Source organism: Lemur catta, chromosome 7 (assembly GCF_020740605.2).
Source record: "Lemur catta isolate mLemCat1 chromosome 7, mLemCat1.pri, whole genome shotgun sequence".
NCBI lineage: Eukaryota > Metazoa > Chordata > Mammalia > Primates > Lemuridae > Lemur > Lemur catta.
Genome location: NC_059134.1, coordinates 107,639,292 through 107,666,994, shown reverse-complemented (window position 1 = coordinate 107,666,994; position 27,703 = coordinate 107,639,292). Strand labels below are relative to the sequence as shown.

The following is a 27,703-nucleotide window of genomic DNA, read 5'->3' as shown; positions in this document are numbered from 1 at the left end:
GGCTGCCGGTGGGAATGTGAGGGCGCGGGGCGGGAAACCGCGGCGCTTCCCCAAAGAGCTGACCGCTGAGCTCTGCGACCCTTCTGGCCTCAGCGCCGTGGCCCAGACCCGCGTTCTCGGTGGCCTTGGTCACAAACGCCGCAAGGCCTAGCGGGTGCCTGGGTCAAGCGCGGCCGTCCCACCTGGACGATCACTCAGCCTTGGAGGGACACGGGTTCTGACACGGGTTCTGACGCGGGCGATGACACGTGAACTTCAGACGCTGCTCGGTGAGCTACGATTGCCGCAAAGGACGCACCGTGTGGCCCTGCCGTGAGGTCCCAGAGTCGTCAGGCCCGTGGGGACCGGGAGTGGGTGGTGGCCACTGGGGGCAGGGAGGGGCGGGAGTGCGTATGCAGCGGGGACAGGGCCCCGGTGTGGGAGGACGAGGCAGCTCTGGGGCGGGCGGCGGGGCTGGCTGCCCCGTGAACGGGCTGAGCGCCGCTGAACCACGCCCGTAGACACAGCTGAGGTTGCAGGTGTTACGTGTTTTTTGCCACCTTGATAATTTCAAAAGGGTTTGGACACGCTTTGCAAACCTCACCCTCCTCGTGGCTGTGGCAGGGCCGGGGTCCCGTCACGCGGGGCACCCTTGGGCCAGGTCCCAGCAGAGCTCGCACCCTGCTCCCGCCTAGGGCTCAGGCTGCTCCAGCTCCTCCCACCAGGGGACGTTTCCAAAGCAAAGGGGGCCAGCGCCTTTGGTCTCCAACTCTCTGGCACAGCTGGAGGGGCCTGGGGCAACGGCTGGGCCCGGGGACCTCAGGGCATGGCCAGCGGGGTGGGCCAGAGCCCCTGGCAGACCCTTGTCTCTGCCGCCTTCCTGCCTGCCCCGGGCACGGGCTGGGCAAACAGCTGGTGCTCAGTGACGCTGTGGCACCTGTCCCCTGCCCAGATCCCCTGGCCTGCGGCTCCCGGGTCCCCTCCTGGCCCCCTCTCCTCCCCATCCAGGGGTGGCCCCCTCACCCCAGCTCAAGTGGCCCAGGTGCCTATGTTTCCTCTGGGGACCCCGAGGTGGCTCAGTGTCCCTTGGCCGTCCCTCCGCACCCCAGCCCGGGAAGAGAGCCCCACAGGCAGGGCCCGCCACTGAACGCCTCCAGGGCAGAGGGCAGAGGTCAGGGCAGGGCAGATCCGGCGGGCCGAGGCGGTGGGGCTGACCGCCACGGTGGCCTGTGGGGTTGCGGCTGTTGAGACATCCCGGATGTGGCCAGGGAGGGCGGCCTGTTTGCTCAGCCTGTTTGCGGAGTCAGCTCTTCACGGCTGACGGTGCCGTCAACGGGCAGTGGGGGGACAGCGGTTCCTGCCGGGAAGGGGGGCAGCGCCACAGCCTCCTGGGGCCTGGGGAGCCTCCTGCCCGCGGTGCCAGGAACCTGCCCGGTGGCCCCGCCTGGGCTGTGCCCGCCTCAGGCGGCCTGTGTGGGGCTGGTCCTGCCAGGACGACCCGCCCAGGAGCCCCGGACCCCTCCCGGCCCTCCCTGCCTCCCGCCACAGCCCTGCAGGCTGGAGGACGGGGCCCCAGGGTCCATGGGCCTCGTGTTCTCATTGAGTGCTGGCTGTTTGCCCGGCTCCCGCTGGGCAGCACGGAGCCCCCGGGAGGCCCAGGGCGTGGGCTGGCTGGGCTGTCGTCTGCCAGGAGCCCACCCTGGGCAGTGCTGGGGACGAGACGTGGGGGTGCCACACACCAGCTACCTGCTGCGCCCCAGGGGCACCTCCCCTCTGGGGCGGGGGCTCGGTGCTCTCATGTCCCTGGTGGGCTGAGGGCCCAGTGTGTGCCCAGAGGGCCGTGGGCAGGGCAGGCCCAGGGCTGGGTGGGCCCCACAGCGAGGGTGGTCCTGGCACCCGGCCCCCTGTGCGGGTGGCCCAGCAGGCCCCGCCCTCCCTGGCACACTCCGGGGTCTCCTGCAAGACTCGGGGGTCTCGTGCTACCTGAACACCAGGGCTGGTGCCTGGTGGCCGTCATGGCCCAGACCCTGGCCTGTCCGGCAGCAGGGCCCGCTGGGTGGGCTGAGTCACCTGGTGGGGGGACATCCTGCCCCCTGAGCCACGGGCTGTGAGGACAGCTGTGCCCACTCCCCAACCCCCACCCAGGCTGCGAGAACGTGGGGCCCCCGGCCCAGGGCAGCCCCAGCCTGCGCCCCCGCCGTGGCCCACCCGCGGCTCTGCTGTCTCCTGGCCTTCACACAGGTCCGGTTTTCGGCCTGCTCCCGCCCTCCCTGCCTGCCTTCTAGCACCTTCTGAGCGGCCAGCTGTCCTGGTGCTGCCCTGGGCGTGGGGCCTGACGGGGAAGGAGGGAGCAGCAACGGGCAGCGGCCTGGGGGTCTGGGAGGGGCAGATTGGAGCAGGTTAGGCAGGAAAACTATCCGGCATGACTTTTTTATTCTGGTAAAAGGCATATGACAAGAAATTTACCATTTTCACCATTTCTGACTGCACGTCAAGGGGCATTAAGTACTTCACCATGTGCAGCCAGCGCCGCCGCCCACCTCCAGAACCTTCTCATCCCCCCAGCGGAAGCCCTGCCCCGTGGACACGAGCGCCCCGGCCCCTCCCCAGCCCCGCACCCCCATCCGCTCTGTCTCCGTGGGACCGAGGACGGGGGCCTCAGCGAGTGGCACCGGCCGGGGTGTGTCCTGTGTCTGGCTCTGCGTCCCCGGGGTCCCCCACGCCGCGGCCCCACTTCCTGTCCCATCAGTGCCCGGGCCCCGGCTCCTGTGCGTCTCCACCAACACCGGCTACTGGCCGTTCCCTCCACAGCGGCCAGCCTCGTGGCTGGGACGTGGCATCTCACCGCGGCCTCCCGTTTCCCGAAGGCTGTGCCGGCTGACACGTCTCCTTGGGAGAAACGTCCACCCGCGTCCTGTGTCTGAATCTGAGTCGGGTTGTTTGGGTTTTTGTTGTTGAGTTTTAGGAGTTTTTAAAAATACATTCTAGATAGTAATCCCTTACCAGATACGTGATTTGCAGATCTTTCTCCCCGTCTGTGCTGTCTGTGACTGTTTCGACACAGAAAGGTTTCATCTTGATGGAGTCTGTATCTGTCCTGCCGCCTGTGCCATTGCCGTCCTGTGCGAGAAATCGTCACCGAATCCAACGTCATGAAGATTTTCCCGTTTTCTTCTGAGAGTTTCATCGCTTTAGCTCCTATGTCTAGATATTTGCTCCATTTTGAGTTTTCCTTGCCGTGGGTCAGGGAAGGGTCCGGCGGCTCTCGTCGCGTGTGAACATCTGGTGTACTCAGCACCGTGTTTCTCCGCGGAGCGGTCCCGGCACACGGGCGAACGTCGGCCGGCCGCGCGTGCCGAGGCTTGCGTCCGGGCCTGGGTTCTCTCCACGGTGTTTTGTTCCCGCAGCTTTGCACCCAGTTTTGAAGTCCAGAAGTGTGAGCCGTCCAGTTCTGTCCTGTCTCAAGATATTGGCTACTCAGGGTCCGGGACAGTCTGCATGAATTTCAGCGTAGATTCTTCTGTTGTCCAGAAACGTCACTGGGATTTTGGTGGGGATCGCGTGACACCTGCAGATCCCTTTGGAGAGTCTTGTTATCATCTTGCATCATCAGACGCGTGGGCACAGGAGGTCTTTCCACTTCGTGTCTTTACATTTTTCCCAGCAATGTTTTGTAGCTTTCAGTGCACAAACTTTTGCCTCCGTGGTTAAGTTTATTCCTGAGCATTTTATTCTTTTTGATGCTGTGTGAATGGGCTTGTTTCTGCATTTTCCTTTCTGATTGCTCAGTGCTGGTCTACAGCAACTGCTGAATACTTTCATCAGCTGGGACAGTTCTGGGGTGGGATTTTTAGGGTTTTCTACATGTGAGATGATGTGACCCATGAACCCAGTAATGTCACTTCTTCCTTTGCAATTTGGGTGTCTTGCATTTCTTTGTCTTGCCTTACTGCCCCGGCTGGAACTTCCAACGCTATGCTGAGCATTAACGTGATGTGAGCATCATTGTTTGTTCCTGGTCTTGCAGGAAAGGGTTTCGGTCTTTCACTGCCGAGTACAAGGTTAGCCGTGGGCTTTCGTATGTGGCCGTTACTATGTTGAGTTAGTTTTCCCCTATTCTTAGTTTATCAAGTCTTTTTTTTTTTTCAATCATGAAAGGGTGTTGAATTTTGGCAAATGCTTTTTCTGCATCAGTGGAGATGATGGTTTTTGCAGTTGTCACTCTGTTAATGTGGGCACTTCACTGATTGATGTTTCATTGCTTGAGCCATCCTTGCATCCTGGGAGTAAAACCCATTGATCACAGTCCATAATCCTTTCACTCTGCTGTCTGCGGTTTAGTAGTGTTGTGCTGAGGATTTTCACATCAGTGTTTATGAGGGATATTGATCTTTGGTTGCCTTTTCTCGTACTGTCTTTGTGTGCCTTTGGCGTCAACGTCATGCTGGCTTCGTGGAATAATTGGGAGTGTGTTCCCTTTCCTTCAGCTTCTCTGGGGAGTTTGGGAAATGCTGGTCTTAACGCTTTAAATGTTTGGTCGAATTCAGCAGTGGAGCCACTGTCCTGGGAAGGTCCTTGTCACCGATCCAGTCCCCTTAGCCGTCATCGTCTGTTCAGCTTCTCTGTTAGATCCTGTGGTTTCAGGAATTTGTATATTTCTTCTAAGCTATCAAATTTGTTGGCATGTAAGTGTTAATAGTATTCTCTTATAATCATTTTGGTTTCTGTAAAATTGGCAGTAATGTCCCTTTCATTTCTGATGTTAGTAATCTGAATCTCCTCTCTTTTTTCTTAGCAAATCTAGCTAAATATTTCTCCATTTTATCGATCTTTTTAAAGAACCAGCTTTTAGTTTCATTGTTTTTTCTGTTTTTTTTTTTTTTAATTCACTAATTTATTTATCTCTGCTGTAACCTCTTCTCTTTCTCCCCGGTGCTAGCTTTGGGTTTAGTTTTCTCTTCTTTTTCACCCCACGCAGGGCCAGGGGTTGGGCGGCTCACGCGGTGCGCAGGCGTGGCCTGGGCAGGCAGGCGGGGAGGATGTGGGGCGGGTGTGGGCAGAGGAAGAGCCAGGTCCCCGCTGTGTTTGCCGGGGATTAAGAAAACACAGGGGGAGCACATGGGGGGGGGCGCGGTGCCCGGGCCCAGCCAGAGAGCGCCAGTGCCAGCGGGCAAACAGGCCCCCCTCCCTCCAGGAACCCCAGTGTTGACACGGTGCCCAGGCCCCGCGAGCCCCACATGGCTGCCACCTTCCCTGGTGGCCTGGAGCTGAGTGCGGCTCCTGGCACCAAGGCCAGCCGGGCACTGCCCCCGGCCCCCAGGCTCAGGCCCTGCGGTGACGGGCGGCCCAGGCTCCGGCATGACCCCTGCCCCTGCCCAGACACTGTCCGTCTGCGCAGCTGCCTGGCCAGGGCCCCCCCGGCCCCCACGTCTGGGATGGGCCCAGGCTCGGAAGGCGCGTGTGGCCTGAGTGGACCACGGTGCTCCTGGGGCGCCAGTCAGAGCTGCCCCGAGGTCAGCGGTCAGTGAGCTCTGAACTCTGGGCTGCACCCCAGTTCAGAGAAGCGGTGTGCACAGCAGGCGTCAAGGGTCAGGGTCGTCTGAAAGGCCCAGGGGACTTTGTTTGTGGGGCCGAGGGGGAGGTGGTCAGACCCAGGCCTCACCCAGCGCTACTCAGGCGCCCTGGCCACGGGGACACAGGGGCTGCCTCGCCCACGGCCGCCCTCAGAGCCCAGGGCCTGGAGGAGGAGGGTGGGCCGCACCCCTGCCCCTCTGCCCAGCGGACGTGGGTGGAGTCCCTGGGTCGGGGGGCTTCTGCCCAGGTGAACTGCCCACCCGTTTCCAAGGGAGGGGCAGGGCCCCCAGCCCAGGCGTCCACGTGTGCCCTGGGCCCGGCTCTGTGGCCGTGGCTGCACCCACACTCCCACGTGTGAGCTGGGCAGCAATTGCTCTAAATTCTCCAGAAACAGAGTTTGTAAAACCAACCCGGCCATCTCTGCTGTAGACACCAGCTGGCCCCGGGGACGGCCGTCTGGGACGTCGCTGGGGAAGAGGCCAGGCCGGGGCTCAGTGGAGCTGCCAGTGGCTTCCTGAGCCCGGCCCAGGCCCAGGGTCCCACTGCGGTGGGTGGCCTGCTGGGAGCAAGGGGCAGGGGCCAGGGCAGGTCCTGCACCAGTGGCTTCTTCCTGGACCCCGTGGGGCTGGGGCCAGTGTGTCGGCCACCAACTGAGGACGGGGCTTGTTTGAGGCAGGGCCAGCAGGCAACTCGGCCGGCTTCCTGCGGGGACGGGTGGGGCAGGGCTGCCCTGCCGGGCACAGGAAGGGACCCAAGTCCAGGCAGCAGCACCTCCTCCCGCCCATTTGGCAAGCCCTGCCCTCACGGCCTCTGCGGGGTCTGGGCCTGGGGGTGGCACATGGGGGTTGTGAGCAGAGAGGGCTCTCGGGAGGTGATGGGAGCTGCCCCCATCAGCAGGGGCCTCCAGCAGGGCCCGGAGCACGGAGGCCGAGCTGCGTCCCTGCCTGTCTGGAGGGCAGAGCCAGCGTCCCGCACAGCTGTGGCCGGGCGCCCTGGCTGGCCGCCGAGGGCTCAGGAACCCAGACTGGGAGAAGGGTGGGCCGGGCAAGGAGGGTCAGGGGAGGCAGGTGAGATCGTGGTGAAGGGGGCAGGTCACCCTCAGGTAAACCGAGTCACTCTGGGTGACAGTGGAAGATGAGAGAGTGTGAGAGGTGAGCGAGTGGGTCCCTCCCGCCTGGGCCGCGCCTCGAGCCCCAGGCCCAACCGCGGCCTCTCTGCAGACGCCCGCCCTCCTGCCCCCTGAATGGGCCTTGCGTGGGGCCTCGGCCCAGGGCTCCATCCCAGAAACCCGCCCACCCTGTCTCTGTTCACTGCAGGGTCCGCCGTCTGTGCTTCTGGAACCTCAGTCATAAATTCGGTTTTCTTGGGGCCCAGGAGGAGACAAGCGCTTTCTCACGGTCACTCTCGACGATGTATTATTTTATTCTGTTTTGTGAAACGTAGAAACCTGGTGTGGCCCACGAGGTGGACTGTACGAGCCGGCCAGCACCGCCACGGCAGTGGCAAACACGCGGGGACCTCGCTGTGCCTCCGCTGGCCCCCACAGCCCCCATGGCCCCCACGGCCCTGCCGCGCTCAGAGCGATGCCTGGCCTGGCCGCCTGCGTCCAGCCACCCGGCCCCTCTGCCTGGGGCCATCCCCGTCCCACTGTCCCCAGCGGACTCTGGACACTGCGCCCACAGTCCCAGCCGCGGCCCGGCTGCCGGATTCACCTTCTTTGGCTTTACTTTGCCGTGTGGCAGCGGCAGGTGAACTCTGCTCACCGCGCGGCAGGGTGCACCGCTGGGATCAGGGTGAGTCTCCCATGCCCAGGCTGGGTGCTGAGTCCCCAGGGGCCTCTGGTGTGCGTGGTGCCCCCACTCGGGTGCTGCGTCCGCGCTGGCTGGGTGGGGAGCCCCCCGCCTGGCAGGGCAGTGCACGCCTGGCTCTTCCGTTCCAAGGGTGACCCGGATATTTGAGGACCGTTGGTCCATGTCGATTCCACAGTGAGTTTGCCAACTTCCTCCGAAACCTCCGCTGCCTGCGGCCGGCCTGGGCCGTGTGGAACGCAGAGCCCCGCCTGTGTCCCCGTCCCGGGTGTGGGCATTCTCTGCCCGGCGGTCATTCACCCCGCGGCTTTGACGCAGCCGGAGCTGCACTGCCGCATTTGTGTGACGCTTTCCGGGTGCTCGGGGTTGTGGGCAGACGGCAGTGATGCAGGCGGCTCTCGTGTCCGGCCAGTGCCAGGGGCTGTCGGCACTGGTTGGATTTTCAGTATTGGTGGCCATTTCTTCTGCAGCTTTCTGTTCTTGCAAGGTTTGCCACTGGCTAGATGTGCCCTGGGTCTCGCCCAGGGACCAGCCCACTGCGGGCACATTGCCGTCCTGGAAGCCCCGCTGGTGGCCAGGCACAGCTGGGGCAGGGCTGCGTGTCCCACAGTGGGGCCTGTGCCCAGGTGAGTGGTCGGCACCCGCCAGCACCCTGCTCCCCCTGGGCCGAGCAGCCCTCACCCTCTCGGGCCCCTCTGTTCCCAGCGCCTGGCTGGCTGCCCTGAGGTCACTGCGTCCCTCTCTGTGTCTGGGCCAGGCTGGTGCCCGAGACACCTGTCTGCTCTGGAGAGGCTGACCTGCTGCCCAGGGCCCAGGTCGGTGCCCAAAGAGCTCCAAGCAGCGCCTGTGTGCCCAGGACCAGGCTGACCACTGGGGCCCTCCCTGGCCCGGCCTCAGACCAGGCAGCCTCGCCCTGCGGGTCCGGAGCAGGGCAGGGCTGCGGGTTCCCACAGGGGAACGATGCGGGACGAGAGGGCGGAGGTCAAGCCGGACCTACACTCCACGGCCACAGGCTGCCCCAGCCTCGTCTCCGGACCCTCCCTAGTCCCTCAGTCTGGCAGAAGCTGGCCCCAGCGTAGCCCCAGGCATGAGGGCGGGCACCGCGCCCCCTCAGATGGGCAAGTTCTGGCCCGACACGTGCGTGTGCAGCCCTCCCCGCGAGGTCTCCACACAGGCCAGGCCCGGGGGGGGCCTCGGGACCCCTCCCCCGGCCGAGCCTGGCCCTTGGCCCTCCTCCCGCCAACCCCAGCGTTGCCAGTGTCTGGAGGAGGGGGCCGCAGGGGGCACGGCGGGTGGCTGCCCGTGTTTGGGGCCATGCCCAGCTCCATAGTGCTTTCCGGAAACTGCGGCTTGCATAACCCAGCAGGGGGCTGTGGTGGGGGTGGGGCGGCTGCTCCCGCCAGGGACCCGCTATCCGGTTTCTTCCTGCCAGGGAGGTGAGTGCAGGAGGGCCAGGACCACGCCCTCCCCAGCCCTGGGGGTCAGCTGTGCTCAGCGGGGGGTGGGGGATTAGTCCAGACACCAGATCCACCCGGGGGGGCAGCACACTGATTAGGGGTCAGTGGGCCAACTGGGCGCCGGGACAGGAGCCCCCAGGCTGTGCTTCCCGCCTGCCCAGCGGGGGGTCAAGGGTCATGGCTGGGGAGCCCCCTGCCCCACCTGGTCACGGCAGGAGTCAGGCTGTGAGGTCGGCTCTGCGCAGCAGTGGCCGCTGGGGCTGGACTTGCCGGGCGGCCCCGGGCCTGAGCCCATGCGGAGGCAAGAAGCCGCACGGCGACCTGCCCGCGGTGGAAAACCATAGCCCAGGTGGGCGCGGGGCCGGCTGTGCCCTCTGACCTGCCAGTGCCTGCAGGTGCGGACATGACCCCCAGGCAGGAGGGACCTTGGGTGCCTTTGGGGACCAGCTCCGGCCTCCACTTGCAGGACTGGCTGGACGGGGGTGGGAGGAGGCAGGTCCCTGAGCAAGTGGCTGAGTGCCGTCGTCCCCTCACCCAGGACCCGCCCGGGCCACGGAGGTGCAGGGCCCAGAGGTGCTGCCACCTGGTGACGGCTCAGGGAACATGGCCACACTCGCAAAATGGCAGGTGGGTACCGCCACCCCCACCGGCCCAGACTGCACCTGGCCTGGCCCAGGCAGAGGCCAGGCGGGACCCCGTGTGTCCCCAGGCGGCCAGCGCTGTCCAGCGGTTGGTGCCCGTCCCCCCCGGCTCCTCTGCCTGGGGGCCACTTCCCCACCAGCCCACCCCAGGATTGGGCAGGGAGCTCTGGAACCCCTGGGCATTCGTGTGTGACCACAGCGTCCCCTGCCCCCTCCCCGCGCCGGCGCTGTCCAGCTGTGGGCTCCCGGGGCGCGGGGCCAGCGCTGCCCATCCTGGCACTCCGTCCTGCCACTGCTGCGTGGCCGGGGCCCAGCGTGTCCCTGGGGGTGTCTGGGGCCTCCCCTGGGCCTCTGGGGATCAGGGATGTGGGGGTGGGGTGGGGGGGTGGTCACGGGGAAGGCCCTGCCCAGCCCTGCAGAGAGTCCCTGCGCCCGCTGCGCGTCACTAGCCTCTGAGAGCCTGCAGAGTCCACGCGCACACGAGTCCACACACACGGCCACCTGCACACCCAGCTCACTGCAGGGCCAGGAAGAGTCCCAGAAGCTCCGTGGGCTCCCCACCAGGTGCAACCCTCCTGCACCAGAGCCCTCACCTGGGTGATGTACTCGGTTCCCGCCCTGATGCCCGGCCTCCCCCCTCACACATTCATTCATGCGTCCATTCACTCACCCACTCACTCATCTACCCACTCACTCACTCACTTATCCACTCACTCATCCACTCACTCTCTCATCCACTCACTCACTCATCCACTCTCTCATCGTCACTCACTTATCCACTCACTCATCCACCCACTCACTCACTCATCCACTCTCTCATCCAGTCACTCACTTATCCACTCTCTCATCCAGTCACTCACTTATCCACTCACTCATCCACTTTCTCATTCACTTACTCATCCACTGTCTCATCCAGTCACTCACTTATCCACCCACTCACTCACTCATCCACTCACTCACTCATCCACTCTCTCATCCAGTCACTCACTCACCCACTCACTCATCCACTCATCCACTCTCTCATCCACTCACTCATCCACTCTCTCATCCACTCACTCATTGATCCACTCATTCATCCACTCTCTCATCCACTCACTCATTGATCCACTCACTCATCCACTCTCTCATCCACTCTCTCACCCACTCACTCATCCACTCACCCATTCCCTCACTCGGCTTCATGGACAAGCTGAAAGATGCACAGAGTCCAGGAATTGCAAAATGCTTGAAGTATATTTATGGGACAGCTTGGCCACTTCCTGTGGAGGGGACACAGCCCAGGGCCGAGGTCGTGTGAGGCTCTACCTCTCGGTAGCTGCCGTGTAGCCGGTGGCCCTGTCACCGACAGTCATTCGTGAGACCCTCACGTGGTGCTTAAGCCCCGACTCGGCAGGCTGGGCCTGTGGCCAGAGGAGCCCCCAGCGGCCCAGGCTCTGCCTGAGCGGGGTCCACAGGCAGGAGGGGCTGCCCAGTGAGCGCCGTGGGGGACTGTATTCTGGACTCGTCACTGGACAAGGGCCTTGGGAACCAAGACTGAGGACACGGAGGACGTTGTCTCTGGTGGGTCAGTGGGCAGGGGATTCCTGGGACCCTGCTCGCCGGCTCCGGCCGCCTGTCTCCCGGCTGTGTTCCTCCTCGCTGCCATCGGGCTCCGGCTCCCCCGTGTGGCTGGCGTCACCGGGCGAGGGGCAGCGCTGGCCCGCGCAGCCACACTCCTCCACCGTGGTGTAGTGGAAGGCCCGGCGGGAGCCGTCGGCGCAGTGTAGGGTCACGTTCCGCAGCGTCGTGCGCAGCTCCTGGCAGCACCTGCAGCTGTGCCGCAGCGCCTGGGCCTCCAGGGAGTACCTGTGGGCAGGGCCGTCAGCGCGGATGCCACGTGGGGGCCACAGCCGTGTCCCCACCCCATCTGCCGGAGGCCAGCGTGTGACGCCGGCGCCCGTGTGCTAGGTGCGAGGACACCCTCCGGGGCTGCCTCGGGGCTGCAGCGAGTAGCCGAGGGGAGAGCCCCGAAACCCAGACCTGCGCTCAGCCCCACCCAGACCCGTCCCGGGCCTCAGACTCCAGGCCTGGACCCCTTCCTGCCCCCAGGGTTCTGCCCTCATCTGCCCCCCGGCCCCTGAGCCCGGGCCCCTGCACCCGCTGCAACCACGAGTCTGCCAGGCGGGGGCCTCACGCACAGGGAGCCGGTGTCCCCGCAGTCGCCCTGGCAGTAGGCCAGGTGCACAGGCTCCGCGGAGCTGCAGTCCCGCTGCCGGATGAGCTGCTGCCTGTGGTGCACGGCACAGGTCGACCCTGGGGAGGGGCACGGCGGGCAGGGATTAGGGGGCTCCCTGCACCTCCGCGGGCGGGTCAGGCCTCCCCGGCAAACACGGGCACTTACTGGGCTGGGGACAGAAGTGGCAGCAGCCGTCCTCGCCCAGCTGGGCCTGGTCCTGTGCCGGAAAGCGCCAGTCAGTGCGGGGAGGACGTGCGGGAGCCCCAGCGGGAACAGGCGGGAGCCACAGCCCCCATGCGGGAGGTGACAGCCCTCCTGGCGCTGCTGGGCTGGCCCCGTTGGGGACACGCCCCGGCTGCGCCCGGATCCCAGAACTCACCAGAGCACAGCTGAGTGGGGGACACGCCTTCCGTGTGGTCACCACCACCAGCCCGTCCTGGCTCCTCTCACACTCGTGGGTCACGCAGTGGTTCCCAGGGTCCGACCAGGTCTCCCCAGGCTGCGAGGGAGCCGGGCCGTGAGTGCCCCGCCAACCTCCCTCCGTCCCACCCTGCGTCTGTCCGTCCACCCCAGCCCTGCGGTGCAGCTCCGCGAGCGCCCGGGGCGGGACCCGCCTGCTCAGAGCCCCAGCACCAGGCTGTGCCCGACGCTGCCCGGCCGGTGGCAGCCGCGACTCACATAGAAGAGGTGGGCGGGGCTGCCGCTGCTGTTGGCGACGCAGGCCACCTGCACGCAGGCACCACAGCACTGCCCGCTCCGGGCCTGGTACTCGAAGCCCTGAGGGAGGGGAGGGCGTGCGGCCTGAGCCCGGGGTGGCTGCAGGGTGGGGGCGGGGCAGGCGGTGGGTGCTCACCGTGGGGCAGTGGGTGTCGCAGATCTGGGTCTCACAGGTGACCACGGGTGTGTCTGCCTGGCGGCCGCCGGCCACCTCACACCTGCAGGTTTCGCACAGGGTGGAGGAGACCACTGCACCGGGCTGGGGAGAGCCGGGGGGCCGGGCGTTCGTGAGCCTGGCCGGGCATGGAGGGGGTCCACCTCCTGTCCCCTGCCAGGCTGACCCGCTCCCCTGGGGGGTCCCTGGCGGAAACTCCTGGCCCAGAGACCACAGCCCAGGGGCCCCGTGCTGAGGGCCGAGCCCACGCTGCACCCCAGCGAGATCACACTCTGGGGCCCAGCTGGGGGCCTTGGCGCATTCGGGATGGAGACGTGGGGTCCGGCCCAGCTGGCACGGTGGATGCTGAGGGGCGAGGGGCCCCGGGCCGGCCCTGGCACACGGGCATCACCCCTCCAGGGCTGCGGAGCCGTGTCGGGCCTCGGCCACTCCGGTGTGCAGGTGGCACTCGCAGACTCCGTCCCCAGGGCCCAGCGGAGGAGGTGCCCGGCCATGCCCAAGTCTGCTCCGAGGGGCTGGCTGGGGAGCCAGGGCGGGTGGGAAGCTCAGCCCTGTGCTGTGGGCTCTGTGCCCAGCGGGCTCTCACCTGGTACAGAGTCCCGTTGACGCTGCAAACCGTCCAGCCTGCCCGGGGGAGACAAGCAGGCTGCGGCCGGCCCGGCAGAGACCCCCCTACCCGTTCCTGCCGCCTCGGCGCCTCCGCTCGGCTGGGGTCCCAGGCCCCGCCTGCCCAGGCCGCAGCCGCAGCCCAGCGGTGGGTGAGCTGCGGCCTTGCCTGGTTAAGCCCCGAAAATTCCCAGACTGGGTCCCCAGCCTGCCGCGCCCAACGCAGCAGGTGCCGGGTCGGGGACACTCACTGCAGTTCTGCGTTGGGCAGCAGGTCCCCTCCTCGTAGCTCAGGGCCGGGTGGGAGCCCTGGGGACACTCCACGGGCCTGGGGCAGTGGCTGGCATTGCAGGCTGTGGGCGGGAGGGGGGGGTGTCGGGAGTCTGCGCCCCAGCCTGGCCCCGGGGCTCTCCAGGAGCGCTGGCCGCCCTGGGGCTGCGGAAGGTTCCGGGCCAGCCTGGGCGGAGGGCCCCTCCCCCACACCGGGCTCCAGGGACAGCAGACAAGGCTGTGGCCAGGATGCCTCCGGGGCAGGTGCTGTGCATGCGTGTGTGGCCGGTGTGGGGCAGCCGTGTCGTCCCCCCCCCCCCCGCGAGCGCCTTACCACAGCGGTACTGAGGGCAGCACTGGCCAGCCCGAGGGGCCACCGGCACCGGCACCAGGCCGGGCAGGGGGCAGGCGGGGGGCAGCGGGCAGGGCTTTGTCCGGCAGGTCACAGTCCAAGCGGTCCCCTCGCAGCTGCACTCTTGGCAGTCGACGGTGACTGTTTGGCCCGGCTGCAAGCAGAGGACCCGGGGCCTTCAGAAGGGTGTCCCGCGTCCCAGCAGGGCAGAGGGTCCGGGGAGGGGCAGGGCAGGCCTCAGGGTCAGCCCGGGCAGCCACCCGGGGCGCCGTCCCAAGGCAGGCTGGGCGCCGGGGACAGAAGCCTCCCGAGTGGCGCTGGGGCCTCCCGCGACCCGTCCTTCCCCGCCCCGCCCCACCCCGGCCACTTCCGGGGTCTGCGTGTCGGAGCCGCCCTCCTCCGGCTCCTGGGCCCCGGGCCGGGCCGGGGCCGGGCCTGCGCTCACCTCCATGGGCTCTCCGCGGGGCCCCAGGCACCCTGGGGGGAGAGGGACCACGGTCAGTGCTGGGAGGACACTCGGGGACTGGGGCAGGCCCGCGCAGCCCACGCTGGTCTACGTACGGGGGCAGCCGGCGGGCACGCAGGCCTGGGTGCTGGCGCTGAAGAATGTCATGCCCTGGGGACAGAAGCAGCCTTCCGTGATGGTGCCGACGTCCTGCAGGACCCTGCGGGGAGGGAGCCGAGGGTTGGCCGAGCCCCTGCCCCAGGGTGGGGGGGGGCCGGGCGGGGGGGGGGGGAGGGGGGCACCTACGCGGGGCTGGCGCTGTCGTTCCCGTAGCAGTAGGTGGGGTCGGCCGGGCCACAGGGCTGGTACACCTTGCCGGCTGGGCAGGCGAGCACTGCAGGCACAGGGGCCACGCCTGAGGGGGTCCGCCAGGAGCAGGGCGGGCCTGGGAGCACTGGCGCCCACTCAGGAGCTGCCGTGGCCACCGTGGTCCCGCCAGGGACCCCTCAGGCTCCACGGCTGCCTGACCGGACCACTGTGCCCCGGCACCCCAGGCCATGGGTGCCCCGACTTTCTCTCTGGGGAACCGAGTGTGCTCTGCCCTGGGGTTGGCCCTCCTCCCCCTCTAGGAAGCCCACCCTGACCACCCAAGCCACCTGCTGACCGTCTGCCCGGCGTGCCTGTCCCCTCACAGCTGGCATGACCTGGGGGGTGGTGGCGGCCGCCAGGCCAGGGCACTCACGGCACGTGTGGTTGGTCCGGCCCCTCCAGTCGATGCACACGCCGTAGGTCGCGCACAGCGACGCATACAGCTCCAGGCCGGAGCACACCACCTCTGGGTCGGTCACGTGGCACTGGTCAAAGGCGCAGCCCTCGTAGAACGACCATGGGGGGATCACGGCGTGGCACGGCTCGAAGACCCTGTGGAGGGGAGGACGGGGCGGTGGGCAGAGCCCCTGCCAGGCCCTCCCTGGACTCAGCCCCTGCGCCCTGGGGGCCTCCAGGTGGTGCAGCGGGCACCACACCCCTTTGGGGGCCCCACGGGTGCCGGGTCTCTGGCCTCTCCAGGAGGACAGGGGAGCGTCTACAGGGCCCGTGAGCACAGGGGTCAGGGCCTGGCGGCCCCCCACGTCCTGCACACCCTTCCCAGGGCCCCCGGCCCTGCACACCTGTGCTGCTGGCACAGTGACCGACGCCCCCACCGACAGGCGCGAGACTCGGGGACTGAGCACCCACTAGGCGCCCCAGGGACGGCCCCCGAAGACCCGCTTCTTCCCGCAGCCCTTGGAAGGGTGGGGTTGGTGGGGCCACCCCTCACTCCGGCCTCACTTGCTCAGAATCAGCTGGCAGAGAGGGGACGGCGGGCACGTGGCAGGTGGGGGCGTGGGCCCCACGGTGGTGGGCCCCACGGTGGTGGGTGCCTGGCGAGGCCCATGGCAGGACGGCTGGTCAGGGTTGGTCACGTTCCAGAGGCCGGCCATCTTGGAGCAGGAGGTGGCCACGGCCCCCCCAGGCAGGCGGCAATCGTCCTTCTGGTCATTGGTGCATGTGCCTGGCCAGACGCGGCGCGGGTCAGGCCGTGGACCGCAGAGCCTCGCCCACCCCCTGGGGTCCATATCCCCACACTGGGGGCAGGGCCCTGGCATCTCGGGGTCACCCCTCCGTGGTGCACGGATGCCCCACCGTGAGGGCCGGCCGGGGACCGGGCCCCTCGGGCTCCGCCGCTGCCCGACCCGACCACGCTCCCCGGCACCCCAGGCCGTGGGTGCCCCGACTTTCTCTCATGGGTACCGAGCACGCTCTGCCCTGGGGTCGGCCGTCCTCCCCCTACAGGAAGCCCACCCTGACCTCACAGACGAGAACAGTGTCCCAGGCCAGACTCGCGCACGGCGCTGCCAGGGACAGCCCGGGGCCTCACCGCACTGGCCCTCGGTGTTGTTGGCGAACTTGCTGAACGGCACTTCCACCGAGAAGATGAGGCCGCTGAACATGACCTGGACGCCGATCGCGGGGATGGTCACGTACATCTTGATGCCAACTCGCGAGACCACGATGCCGTTCTTCCGGAAGCCGGGGCTCACCACCTCGTTGTCGAAGATGACCTGGACGCGGCACGGCGGCGGGAAGACAGGGCCGGGCACCGTCAGTGCCGCCAGGGCCCCGGGGAGGGCGCTCCCCTGCCCCGCCAGGCACCCGCGGGGGCGTGCCCACCTCGTTGGTCATCACCCCGCCGACGGGCCTGCGGGTCAGCACCACGCGGTCCCCCCCGTACTCCACGATGATGGACTTGGGGCAGGAGAGCCCGTCCTCCGCGCCGCAGAAGTAGTTGTCGATGAGCACGCGGAAGTGGCCGTACACGGGCACGATCTGCTGCACCAGCACATACGTGCAGTTGTCCAGGAACGTGTAGTAGGTGCCGTCAAAGGTGATGTAGTGAGGGTCTCCCCAGCCGCTGCACACACCTGCCGGGCGCCAAGGCGGCCTTATGGGGCTTCGGGGCCTCCCCCGCCACAGCCCCCCACCCCTGTCTTGCCACACGGGCAGCACGTGACTCCCCCACAGCATCGGAACACACCCCTCTGTCCGGTAGGTGCCCGGCAAGGCCTGAGTGTGGCAGGGACAGCCGCCTCCCCCTTCTCCCGCCTGGCAGGGCCGGTGGTCTGGGGGCTCGGGCGGGCGGGGGTACCCCTCAGTGCCCTGGGGGTCCTGCCACCCTGGAGCCCGCCCGCGCCTGCCTTGATGCTGGAAGTCCTGCCTGGCGTCCACCCAATTCCATCCTGCTTGGGCCGAGCCCCTCCTCTGCCCTGGCCCCCGCTTCACCGGCCCCCCGCTCACACTGGCACTGGTAGTGCTGGCAGCAGCCGTCCTGGTCGGCCACCTTCAGGGCCGGGTAGCCGTTGGCACAGGTGGGCTTCTCCACATGCGGGCACGGGCGCGGGCGCAGGGAGATGACGTTGCCGCCCTCGCAGGTGGCCTGGGAGCAGTTGGGCATAGCCCAGGTCTCCCCTTTCTGCAAAGCACAGGCAAAGGCAGGCTCTGAGCCCTCCCCAGCCTCTGGGGTCCCCTCGAGGGGACAAGGGAGGACGAGGGACCGCGGCTGTGCTGCCGAGACCCCCATTCGAGCCCCGGTCTCCTGCCCATCCCACTCCCGCCCCCTGCCGACGTCCAGCCCGGAGCTGGCTGGGGGTCTTGGGTGGGAGCTGTACCCTCCGGGCACCCGGCCTGCAGCTGCAGCCTCAGCCCCCACGCCGGCTCCCTGCCAGGCAGGCCCGTCGGGAAGCCCCAGGACCGGATGCCCCAGGCTGGCACGGCGCCATCTCTGGGTGGGCGGGGCCAGTGACCTGCACAAGACCTTCAAGTGCAAGCCCAGTTGCAAAGACGCTTGAGGTCCCACAGGAGCCCCCGAGGGTCCGGAGGGGCCGGAAGGTGGGCGTTACCTTTCGTGGGGGAACCGCATGTGGACATCCCTGTGCCGGGACAGGCTCAGAGGTGGCGGTGGAAGGGGATGTCACCGGGGACAGGGGCGCCGTGGTGGAGGGACAGGCACTGTCAACCCATCTGACCACCTGACAGTCCCAGTTGCACAAGGCGTGATAGCAGTGCCCTGCAAGGTCTGCCTGGCGGTAAATGACGGATCCTGTGGGAGGAAGGGACGCCACGGCCGTGAGCTGAGAGAGGGCGCGGCCCTCCGCGAGCCGGTGGTCCCGTGGCCAGGGGCCCCTTCCACCCCATGTAAATGGGAAATCACTGGACAGAAGGACTGTGGCCGCTCAGCACGGGCCGTCAGCCTGTGCCGCGAGCGGGCAGAGACCTCGAGCCCATGACACGGTGGCTGCCCACGAAGGGAGAGCCGCGGCCGGGGTGCTGGGACCAGCCCTGAGGGGGGACATACCTGCGGGATACAGCCGGTCGCCAACGCTGCAGAAGCAGGTCGGGCTGGAGGGCGCCACAGAGCTGGACACGGCAGAGCTGGACGTGGCAGAGCTGGACAGGACGGCAGGTGACGTCTCGCCAGGGGGAGTCGTGTAGGGGGTCACGGGGCCAAGGGCGCAGCCGTCAGGGGTCCGACAGCACAGCACGCGCACCTGGTAGTTGAGGCACAGCTTCTGAGCCCCCGCCTGGTCCCGGTTCCGGCACAGCAGGCCCACGTCGCGGCTGCACTGCACCACCTGGCCCAGCGCCTCCAGGCCCACGTCGGGGTGGTTCTCCGCGCGGCACTCGAGCTTGCTGATGTCCCTGGGCCGGTGGCAGATGCTCTCCCCTCTGCTGATGATGTGGTTGTAGGTTTCGACGTCTCCACCGTGGGGCCCCGGAGCCGGATAGTCCACGTCGAACCACTTGGTCCACACACACCTGGGCTGGCAGTCCCTGGTCACAGGTGGGATGACGGTTGTCCCGGGAGTAGGGACATGGACTGTGCTAGTTAAAGCAGCAGAGGTCGTGCTGGTGGTGGGGACAGGGCTGGGAGTAGTTATAGGACCAGAGGTTGCCCTGGTTATAGGACCAGAGGCTGTGCTGCCTATAGGACCAGAGGTGCTACTGCTTATGGGACTAGAGGTGCCACTGGGTATGGGACCAGAGGTTGCCCTGGTTATAGGACCAGAGGTTGTGCTGGCTATAGGACCAGAGGTTGCCCTGGTTATAGGAACAGAGGATGTGCTGGCTATAGGACCAGAGGTTGCCCTGGTTAGAGGAACAGAGGATGTGCTGCCTATAGGACCAGAGGTGGCACTGGCAATGGGACCAGAGGTTGTGCTGATTGTAGGACCAGAGGTGGCACTGGTTTGTGGTGAGGAGGTTGTGCTGGTTATAGGACCCAAAGTAGTTTTCAATTTATGCCGAGAGATGGTGCTGGCTGTAGAAGCAGAGGTTGCCCTTGTTATAGGACCAGAGGTTGTGCCCACTGTAAGACCAGAAGCAGTGATGGTTTGCGAGGAGGAGGTTGTGCTGGTTACAGGACCCCAGGTAGTTTTCAATTTATGCTGTGATTTGGTGCTGGCTGTAGGACCAGAGGTTACCTTGGTTATAGGACCAGAGGTGCCACTGAGTATGGGACCAGAGGTTGTGCTGGTTATAGGTCCAGAGGTGGCACTGGCAATGGGACCAGAGGATGTGCTGGTTATAGGACCAGAGGATGTGCTAGCTATAGGACCAGAGGTGCCACTGGGTATGGGACCAGAGGTTGCCCTGGTTATAGGACCAGAGGATGTGCTGCCTGTAGGACCAGAAGTTGCCCTGGTTATGGGACTAGAGGTTGTGCTGGCTATAGGACCAGAGGTGCCACTGGGTAAGGGACCAGAGGTTGCCCTGGTTATAGGACCAGAGGTGCCACTGGGTATAGGACCAGAGGTTGCCCTGGTTATAGGACCAGAGGTTGTGCTGGCTGTAGGACCAGAGGTTGCCCGGGTTATGGGACCAGAAGATGTGCTGGCTATAGGACCAGGGGTGCCACTGGGTATGGGACCAGAGGTTGCCCTGGTTATAGGACCAGAGGTTGTGCTGCCTGTAGGACCAAAGGGGCCACTGGGTATGGGACCAGAGGCTGTGCTGGCTATAGGACCAGAGGTGCTACTGGGTATGGGACCAGAGGTTGCCCTGGTTATAGGACCAGAGGTTGTGCTGGCTATAGGACCAGAGGTGCCACTGGGTATGGGACCAGAAGTTGCCCTGGTTATAGGACCAGAGGATGAGCTGGCTATAGGACCAGAGGTTGGTCTGGTTATAGGAACAGAGGATGTGCTGGCTATAGGACCAGAGGTGCCACTGGGTATGGGACCAGAGGTTGCCCTGGTTATAAGTCCAGAGGATATGCTGGCTATAGGACCAGAGGTGGCAACGGGACCAGAGGTTGTGCTGATTGTAGGACCAGAGGTGGTGCTGGTTTGTGGTGAGGAGGTTGTGCTGGTTATAGGACCCAAGGTAGTTTTCAATTTATGCCGAGAGATGGTGCTGGCTGTGGAAGCTGAGGTTGTTCTGGTTATAGGACCAGAGATTGTGCTGGCTGTAGGACCAGAGGTGGCACTGGCAATGGGACCAGAGGTTGTACTGGCTGTAGGACCAGAGGTGGTACTGGTTTGTGGTGAGGAGGCTGTGCTGGTTATAGGACCCAAGGTAGTTTTCAATTTATGCCGAGAGATGGTGCTGGCTGTAGAAGCAGAGGTTGCCCTTGTTATAGGACCAGAGGTTGTGCTCACTGTAAGACTGGAAGTAGTGCTGGTTTGTGGGGAGGAGGTTGTGCTGGTTATAGGACCCCAGGTAGTTTTCAATTTATGCTGTGATTTGGTCCTGGCTGTAGGACCAGAGGTTACCTTAGTTATAACACCAGAGGTGCCACTGGGTATGGGACCAGAGGTTGTGCTGGTTATAGGACCAGAGGTGCCACTGGGTATGGGACCAGAAGTTCTGCTGGTTATAGGTCCAGAGGTTGTGCTGGATATAGGACTAGAGGTGCCACTGAGTATGGGACCAGAGGTTGCCCTGGTTATAGTTCCAGAGGTTGTGCTGGCTATAGAACCAGAAGATGTGCTGGCTATAGGACCAGAGGTTGCCCTGGTTATAGGACCAGAAGTTGTGCTAGCTATAGGACCAGAGGTGCCACTGGGTATGGGACCAGAGGTTGCCCTGGTTATAGGACCAAAGGTTGTGCTGGTTATAGGACCAGAGGTGGTGCTGGCTGTAGGACCAGAGGTTGCCCTGGTTATGGGACCAGAGGATGTGCTGGCTATAGGAGCAGAAGTGCCACTGGGTATGGGACCAGAGGTTTCCCTGGGTATAGGACCAGAGGCTGTGCTGGCTGTAGGACCAGAGGTTGCCCTGGTTATAGGAGCAGAGGTTGTGCTGGCTGGAGGACCAGAGGTGGTGCTGGTTTGTGGTGAGGAGGTTGTGCTGGTTATAGGACCCAAGGTAGTTTTCAATTCATGCCGAGATGTGGTGCTGGCCGTGGAAGCTGAGGTTGTCCTGCTTATAGGACCAGATTTTGTGCTGGCTGTAGGACCAGAGGTGGCACTGTCAATAGGACCAGAGGTGGTGCTGATTGTAGGACCAGAGGTTGTGCTCACTGTAAGACTGGAGGTGGTACTGGTTTGTGGTGAGGAGGTTGTGCTGGTTATAGGACCCAAGGTAGTTTTCAATTTATGCCGAGAGATGGTGCTGGCTGTAGAAGCAGAGGTTGTGCTGGCTGTAGGACCAGAGGTTGTTCTCGGTATAAGACCGGAAGTAGTGCTGGTTTGTAGTGAGGAGGTGGTGCTGGTTATAGGACCCAAGGTAGTTTTCAACTTATGTCGAGAGGTCGTGCTGGGTGTAGACGCAGAGGTTTCCTTGGTTATAGGACCAGAGATTGTTGTGGCTGTAGGACCAGAGGTGCCACTGGGTGTGGCATGAGAGGTTGTGCTGGCTGTGGGACCAGAGAATGCACTGGTTATATGACCAGAGATTGTGCTGGCTGTACGACCAGAGGTTGCCTTGGTTATAGGACCAGAGCTTGCCCTGGTTATAGGACCAGAGGATCCACTGGCTGTAGGACCAGAGGTGGCACGGGGTATGGGAGCTGAGGTTATGCTGGTTGTAGGACCAGAGGTGGTGCTGGTTTGTGGTGAGGAGGTTGTGCTGGTTATAGGACCCAAGGTAGTTTTCAATTTATGCCGAGAGATGGTGCTGGCTGTAGAAGCAGAGGTTGTGCTGGCTGTAGGACCAGAGGTTGTTCTCGGTATAAGACCGGAAGTAGTGCTGGTTTGTAGTGAGGAGGTGGTGCTGGTTATAGGACCCAAGGTAGTTTTCAACTTATGTCGAGAGGTCGTGCTGGGTGTAGACGCAGAGGTTTCCTTGGTTATAGGACCAGAGATTGTTGTGGCTGTAGGACCAGAGGTGCCACTGGGTGTGGCATGAGAGGTTGTGCTGGCTGTGGGACCAGAGAATGCACTGGTTATATGACCAGAGATTGTGCTGGCTGTACGACCAGAGGTTGCCTTGGTTATAGGACCAGAGCTTGCCCTGGTTATAGGACCAGAGGATCCACTGGCTGTAGGACCAGAGGTGGCACGGGGTATGGGAGCTGAGGTTATGCTGGTTGTAGGACCAGAGGTGGTGCTGGTTTGTGGTGAGGAGGTTGTGCTGGTTATAGGACCCAAGGTAGTTTTCAATTTATGCCGAGAGATGGTGCTGGCTGTAGAAGCAGAGGTTGCCCTTGTTATAGGACCGGAGGTTGTACCCACTGTAAGACTGGAAGCAGTGCTGGTTTGTGGTGAGGAGGTGGTGCTGGTTATAGGACCCAAGGTAGTTTTCAATTTATGCTGTGATTTGGTGCTGGCTGTAGGACCAGAGGATGTGCTGGTTATAGGACCAGAGGTGCCACTGGGTATGGGACCAGAGGTTGTGCTGGTTATAGGTCCAGAGGTGGCACTGGCAATGGGACCAGAGGATGTGCTGGCTGTAGGACCAGAGGTGCCAGTGGGTATGGGACCCGAGGTTGCCCTGGTTATAGGACCAGAGGATGTGCTGCCTGTAGGACCAGAAGTTGCCCTGGTTATGGGACCAGAGGTAGTGCTGGCTATAGGACCAGAGGTGGCACTGGCAATGGGACCAGAGGATGTGCTGGCTGTAGGACGAGGGGTGCCACTGGGTATGGGACCAGAGGTTGACCTGGTTATAGGCCCAGAGTTTGTGCTGGCTGTAGGACCATAGGTGCCACTGGGTATGGGACCAGAGGTTGCCCTGGTTATAGAACTGGAGGTTGTGCTGGCTATAGGACCAGAGGTGCTACTAGGTATGGGACCAGAGGTTGCCCTGGTTATAGGACCAGAGGATGAGCTGGGTATAGGACCAGAGGTTGGCCTGGTTATAGGAACAGAGGATGTGCTGGCTATAGGACCAGAGGTGCCACTGGGTATGGGACCAGAGGTTGCCCTGGTTATAAGTCCAGAGGATGTGCTGGCTATAGGACCAGAGGTGGCAACGGGACCAGAGGTTGTGCTGATTGTAGGACCAGAGGTGGTGCTGGTTTGTGGTGAGGAGGTTGTGCTGGTTATAGGACCCAAGGTAGTTTTCAATTTATGCCGAGAGATGGTGCTGGCTGTGGAAGCTGAGGTTGTTCTGGTTATAGGACCAGAGATTGTGCTGGCTGTAGGACCAGAGGTGGCAATGGGACCAGAGGTTGTACTGGCTGTAGGACCAGAGGTGGCAATGGGACCAGAGGTTGTACTGGCTGTAGGACCAGAGGTGGCACTGGTTTGTGGTGAGGAGGCTGTGCTGGTTATAGGACCCAAGGTAGTTTTCAATTTATGCCGAGAGATGGTGCTGGCTGTAGAAGCAGAGGTTGCCCTTGTTATAGGACCGGAGGTTGCCTTTGTTATAGGACCAGAGGTTGTGCCCACTGTAAGACTGGAAGCAGTGCTGGTTTGTGGGGAGGAGGTTGTGCTGGTTATAGGACCCCAGGTAGTTTTCAATTTATGCTGTGATTTGGTGCTGGCTGTAGGACCAGAGGTTACCTTGGTTATAGGACCAGAGGTGCCACTGGGTATGGGACCAGAGGTTGTGCTGGTTATAGGTCCAGAGGTTGCCCTGGTTATAGGACCAAGGGTTGTGCTGGTTATAGGACCAGAGGTGCCACTGGGTATGGGACCAGAAGTTCTGCTGGTTATAGGTCCAGAGGTTGTGCTGGATATAGGACTAGAGGTGCCACTGAGTATGGGACCAGAGGTTGCCCTGCTTATAGTTCCAAAGGTTGTGCTGGCTATAGAACCAGAAGATGTGCTGGCTATAGGACCAGAGGTTGCCCTGGTTATAGAACCAGAAGTTGTGCTAGCAATAGGAACAGAGGTGCCACTGGGTATGGGACCAGAGGTTGCCCTGGTTATAGGACCAAAGGTTGTGCTGGTTATAGGACCAGAGGTGGTGCTGGCTGTAGGACCCGAGGTTGCCCTGGTTATGGGACCAGAGGATGTGCTGACTATAGGAGCAGAAGTGCCACTGGGTATGGGACCAGAGGTTGCCCTGGGTATAGGACCAGAGGTTGTGCTGGCTGTAGGACCAGAGGTTGCCCTGGTTATAGGACCAGAGGTTGTGCTGGCTGTAGGACTGGAGTTTGCCCTGGGTATAGGAGCAGAAGTGCCACTGGGTATGGGACCGGAGGTTGCCCTGGTTATGGGACCAGAGGTTGTGCTGGCTGTAGGACCAGAGATGGTAATAGTTTGTCGTGAGGAGGTAGTCCTGGTTATAGGACCCAAGGTAGTTTTCAATTCATGCCGAGATGTGGTGCTGGCCGTGGAAGCTGAGGTTGTCCTGATTATAGGACCAGATTTTGTGCTGGCTGTAGGACCAGAGGTGGCACTGGCAATGGGACCAGAGGTGGTGCTGATTGTAGGACCAGAGATTGCCTTGGTTATAGGACCAGAGGTTGTGCTCACTGTAAGACTGGAGGTGGTACTGGTTTGTGGTGAGGAGGCTGTGCTGGTTATAGGACCCAAGGTAGTTTTCAATTTATGCCGAGAGATGGTGCTGGCTGTAGAAGCAGAGGTTGTGCTGGCTGTAGAAGCAGAGGTTGTTCTCGGTATAAGACCGGAAGTAGTGCTGGTTTGTAGTGAGGAGGTGGTGCTGGTTATAGGACCCAAGGTAGTTTTCAACTTATGTCGAGAGGTCGTGCTGGGTGTAGACGCAGAGGTTTCCTTGGTTATAGGACCAGAGATTGTTGTGGCTGTAGGACCAGAGGTGCCACTGGGTGTGGCATGAGAGGTTGTGCTGGCTGTGGGACCAGAGAATGCACTGGTTATATGACCAGAGATTGTGCTGGCTGTACGACCAGAGGGTGCCTTGGTTATAGGACCAGAGCTTGCCCTGGTTATAGGACCAGAGGATCCACTGGCTGTAGGACCAGAGGTGGTGCTGGTTTGTGGTGAGGAGGTTGTGCTGGTTATAGGACCCAAGGTAGTTTTCAATTTATGCTGAGAGATGGTGCTGGCTGTAGAAGCAGAGGTTGCCCTTGTTATGGGACCAGAGATTGTGCTGGCTGTAGGACCAGAGGTGGCACTGGCAATGGGACCAGAGGTTGTACTGGCTGTAGGACCAGAGGTGGCACTGGTTTGTGGTGAGGAGGTTGTCCTGGTTATATGACCCAAGGTAGTTTTGAATTTATGCCGAGAGATGGTGCTGGCTGTAGAAGCAGGGGTTTCCTTGGTTATAGGACCAGAGGTTGTGCTGGCTGGAGGACCAGAGATGGTGCTTGTTTGTGGCAAGGAGGTTGTGCTGGTTATAGGACCCAAGGTAGTTTTCAATTTATGCCGAGATGTGGTGCTGGCTGTGGAAGCTGAGGTTGTCCTGGTTATAGGACCAGAGGTGGTGCCGGCTGTAGGAGCAGAGGTGCCACTGGTCATGGGACCAGAGCTGGTGCTGCTTTGTGGTGAGGAGGTTGTGCTGGCTGTCTCCTCAGAGGTTGTGCTGGTTCTCTGCCCAGACAAGGTGCTCTGAGTTGGGCTGGTGACGTTCTCACTTAAGGTGCTGAGGACTGTGACCGGGATGGTGGTCAGGGGGCAGCCGTCAGGGGTCCGGCAGCACAGCACGCGCACCTGGTAGTTGAGGCACAGCTTCTGAGCCCCCGCCTGGTCCCGGTTCCGGCACAGCAGGCCCACGTCGCGGCTGCACTGCACCACCTGGCCCAGCGCCTCCAGGCCCACGTCGGGGTGGTTCTCCGCGCGGCACTCGAGCTTGCTGATGTCCCCGGGCCGGTGGCAGATGCTCTCCCCTCTGCTGATGATGTGGTTGTAGGTTTCGACGTCTCCACCGTGGGGCCCCGGGGCCGGATAGTCCACGTCGAACCACTTGGTCCACGCGCACCTGGGCTGGCAGTCCCTGGTCTCGGGGGCAGTCACCACGTGAGTGCTGTGCCTGGTGCTGGCCGGCGTGGCCACCGCTGTGGAGCTCACCCCCGTGTGCTGTGTCGGGGTCGAGGGGACTGCCGTTGTCGCCGTGGTGTGCGTTTCAGTGCGGGCTGCAGGTGGCGTGGGCGGTGTGGCGGCCGAGGTCGCGGGCGCCGTGGTCCCCGGGGGGCACACGTCCTGCAGGCGGCAGCACTGGATGCGGATCTCGTAGTTGTAGCAGATGGGCGGCAGCTGGTTCCGGTTCAGGCAGAGCAGCCCCTCCCTGGCGTTGCAGGTCACGTCCTGGCCGAGCTCGGCCAGGGGCGTGTCGGGGAAGGCCTGCGCCCTGCACTGCACGCGCCTGGGCCTGTCGCAGAATTTGTAGCCTTTTGCTCTCAGGTTCTGGAACGTGTCAAAATCTCCACCGTTCGGTTCGGGGCTGGGGTAGCTGCCGTCGATCCACGCGGTCCAGCTGCAGACCTCCTGTTGGCAGTCCCGGGTGGGCCTGGGGGAGGGTGGCTCGCCCGTGGCCCCTGAGGTCCCAGGGGGCGACACAGGGGGTGTCGAGGCTGTGGGCCCCGGCGTCAAGCTGGGGGTCAGCACGGCTGTGCTGGTGCCCGGGGCAGGCGTGGTGCTGACCGTGGTCCGTGCCGTGGCAGCTGTGGAGACAGTGGCCGGGCCGGCTGTGCTGCCGGGGGCTGGGGAGCCCGAGGCCTGGGTCTCCGCGGTCCTGGAAGGTGCCGGGGGCGTGGTCTGGCTGGGGCCGTGGGAGGTGGGGCAGGCCAGGGGCGTGCAGCACAGGACCCTGATCTGGTAGTTGTCACAGAGCCCGGACGCCTGGTCCTTGTTGTGGCAGGTCAGCCCCAGCGCCGGGCTGCAGTCCACCCGCTGCCCCAGCACGTGCAGCGGCACCTCGGGGGCGTCCTCGGCCCGGCACTGCACCTCCCTGGGTGCGAGGCACACGCGGTACCCGTGGGCTCGGAGGTTCTCCAGCGTGTCGAAGTCACCGCTGTCGATGCCCCGTCCAGGACGGCTGACGTCCAGCCACGGTGACCACAGGCACTCCTCCCCGCAGCCATGGTGGGCCGGCACAGAGGCTGAGGAAGGTGCCGTCCTGGGTGGGGTGCCCGCGGCTGTGGACTGGGCCCTGCTCGGAGGGCCCGCGTGCGCTGTGCTCAGGCCGGGGCTGGGGGTCGGTCTTGAGCTCACGTCTGTGGGCAGAAGAGACAGTGCCAGGCTGAGCATCAGGGCCCGTCCTCGGGCGGCTGCACCTGGCCCTGCCCCGTCCCACCCTGCCACCCCCGTCGGTGGCCTGGGCCAGCCTGTCTCCAACTTGGACAGCTGCTCAGCGCCTGCCTGGCCCGGGCAGGTGTGACAAACAGGCAAGTTGATCTTGTTTAGGGGAAGCGAACTCCCAGCCCATGCCCTGAGCAGAACCCACGGGCCGGTGCCCCTGGGAGCTGGTGTGTCCCTGTCCGAGGAGCTCAGTCGATGTCTCAGGGGCCCCGAGACGTCTTCCCCAGACGTGGGTGGGGATGTGGGGGGCAGGGGAGGGTGAGCGCTCCCACCCCCCAAGGGCTGGCGGGGGCTGCCACGGAGCCGGGCGCCCTCCCACTGC

General features: G+C 63.8%; 2 protein-coding genes across 2 annotated transcripts in view; one reads left to right on the top strand and one right to left on the bottom strand.

Moving 5' to 3' along the window:
- Positions 1–241: 241 nt before the first annotated feature.
- LOC123642185 (translation initiation factor IF-2-like) lies at positions 242–3,697 on the top strand. Its single transcript, XM_045557087.1, has 6 exons — positions 242–269; positions 762–901; positions 988–1,150; positions 1,270–1,641; positions 2,046–2,378; positions 2,476–3,697. The coding sequence occupies exons 1-6, from the start codon at positions 242–244 to the stop codon at positions 2,901–2,903; spliced, it is 1,464 nt and encodes a 487-aa protein (XP_045413043.1). The 3' UTR covers positions 2,904–3,697.
- A 6,976-nt stretch (positions 3,698–10,673) lies between these two features.
- MUC5AC (mucin 5AC, oligomeric mucus/gel-forming) overlaps positions 10,674–27,703 on the bottom strand; it is a 31,571-nt gene continuing 14,541 nt past the window's right edge. Inside the window, exons 31-49 of the mRNA XM_045558559.1 lie at positions 18,132–27,296; positions 17,677–17,876; positions 17,075–17,249; positions 16,451–16,701; positions 16,158–16,341; positions 15,569–15,791; positions 14,982–15,160; positions 14,546–14,633; positions 14,356–14,459; positions 14,240–14,271; positions 13,777–13,948; positions 13,424–13,525; positions 13,153–13,190; positions 12,528–12,650; positions 12,353–12,451; positions 12,054–12,173; positions 11,840–11,891; positions 11,637–11,751; positions 10,674–11,304 (exon numbers count right to left, since the gene is read on the bottom strand). Coding sequence (XP_045414515.1) covers positions 11,025–11,304; positions 11,637–11,751; positions 11,840–11,891; positions 12,054–12,173; positions 12,353–12,451; positions 12,528–12,650; positions 13,153–13,190; positions 13,424–13,525; positions 13,777–13,948; positions 14,240–14,271; positions 14,356–14,459; positions 14,546–14,633; positions 14,982–15,160; positions 15,569–15,791; positions 16,158–16,341; positions 16,451–16,701; positions 17,075–17,249; positions 17,677–17,876; positions 18,132–27,296 — 11,702 coding nt within the window. The 3' untranslated portion in view covers positions 10,674–11,024. The remainder of the gene's footprint in view (positions 11,305–11,636; positions 11,752–11,839; positions 11,892–12,053; positions 12,174–12,352; positions 12,452–12,527; positions 12,651–13,152; positions 13,191–13,423; positions 13,526–13,776; positions 13,949–14,239; positions 14,272–14,355; positions 14,460–14,545; positions 14,634–14,981; positions 15,161–15,568; positions 15,792–16,157; positions 16,342–16,450; positions 16,702–17,074; positions 17,250–17,676; positions 17,877–18,131; positions 27,297–27,703) is intronic.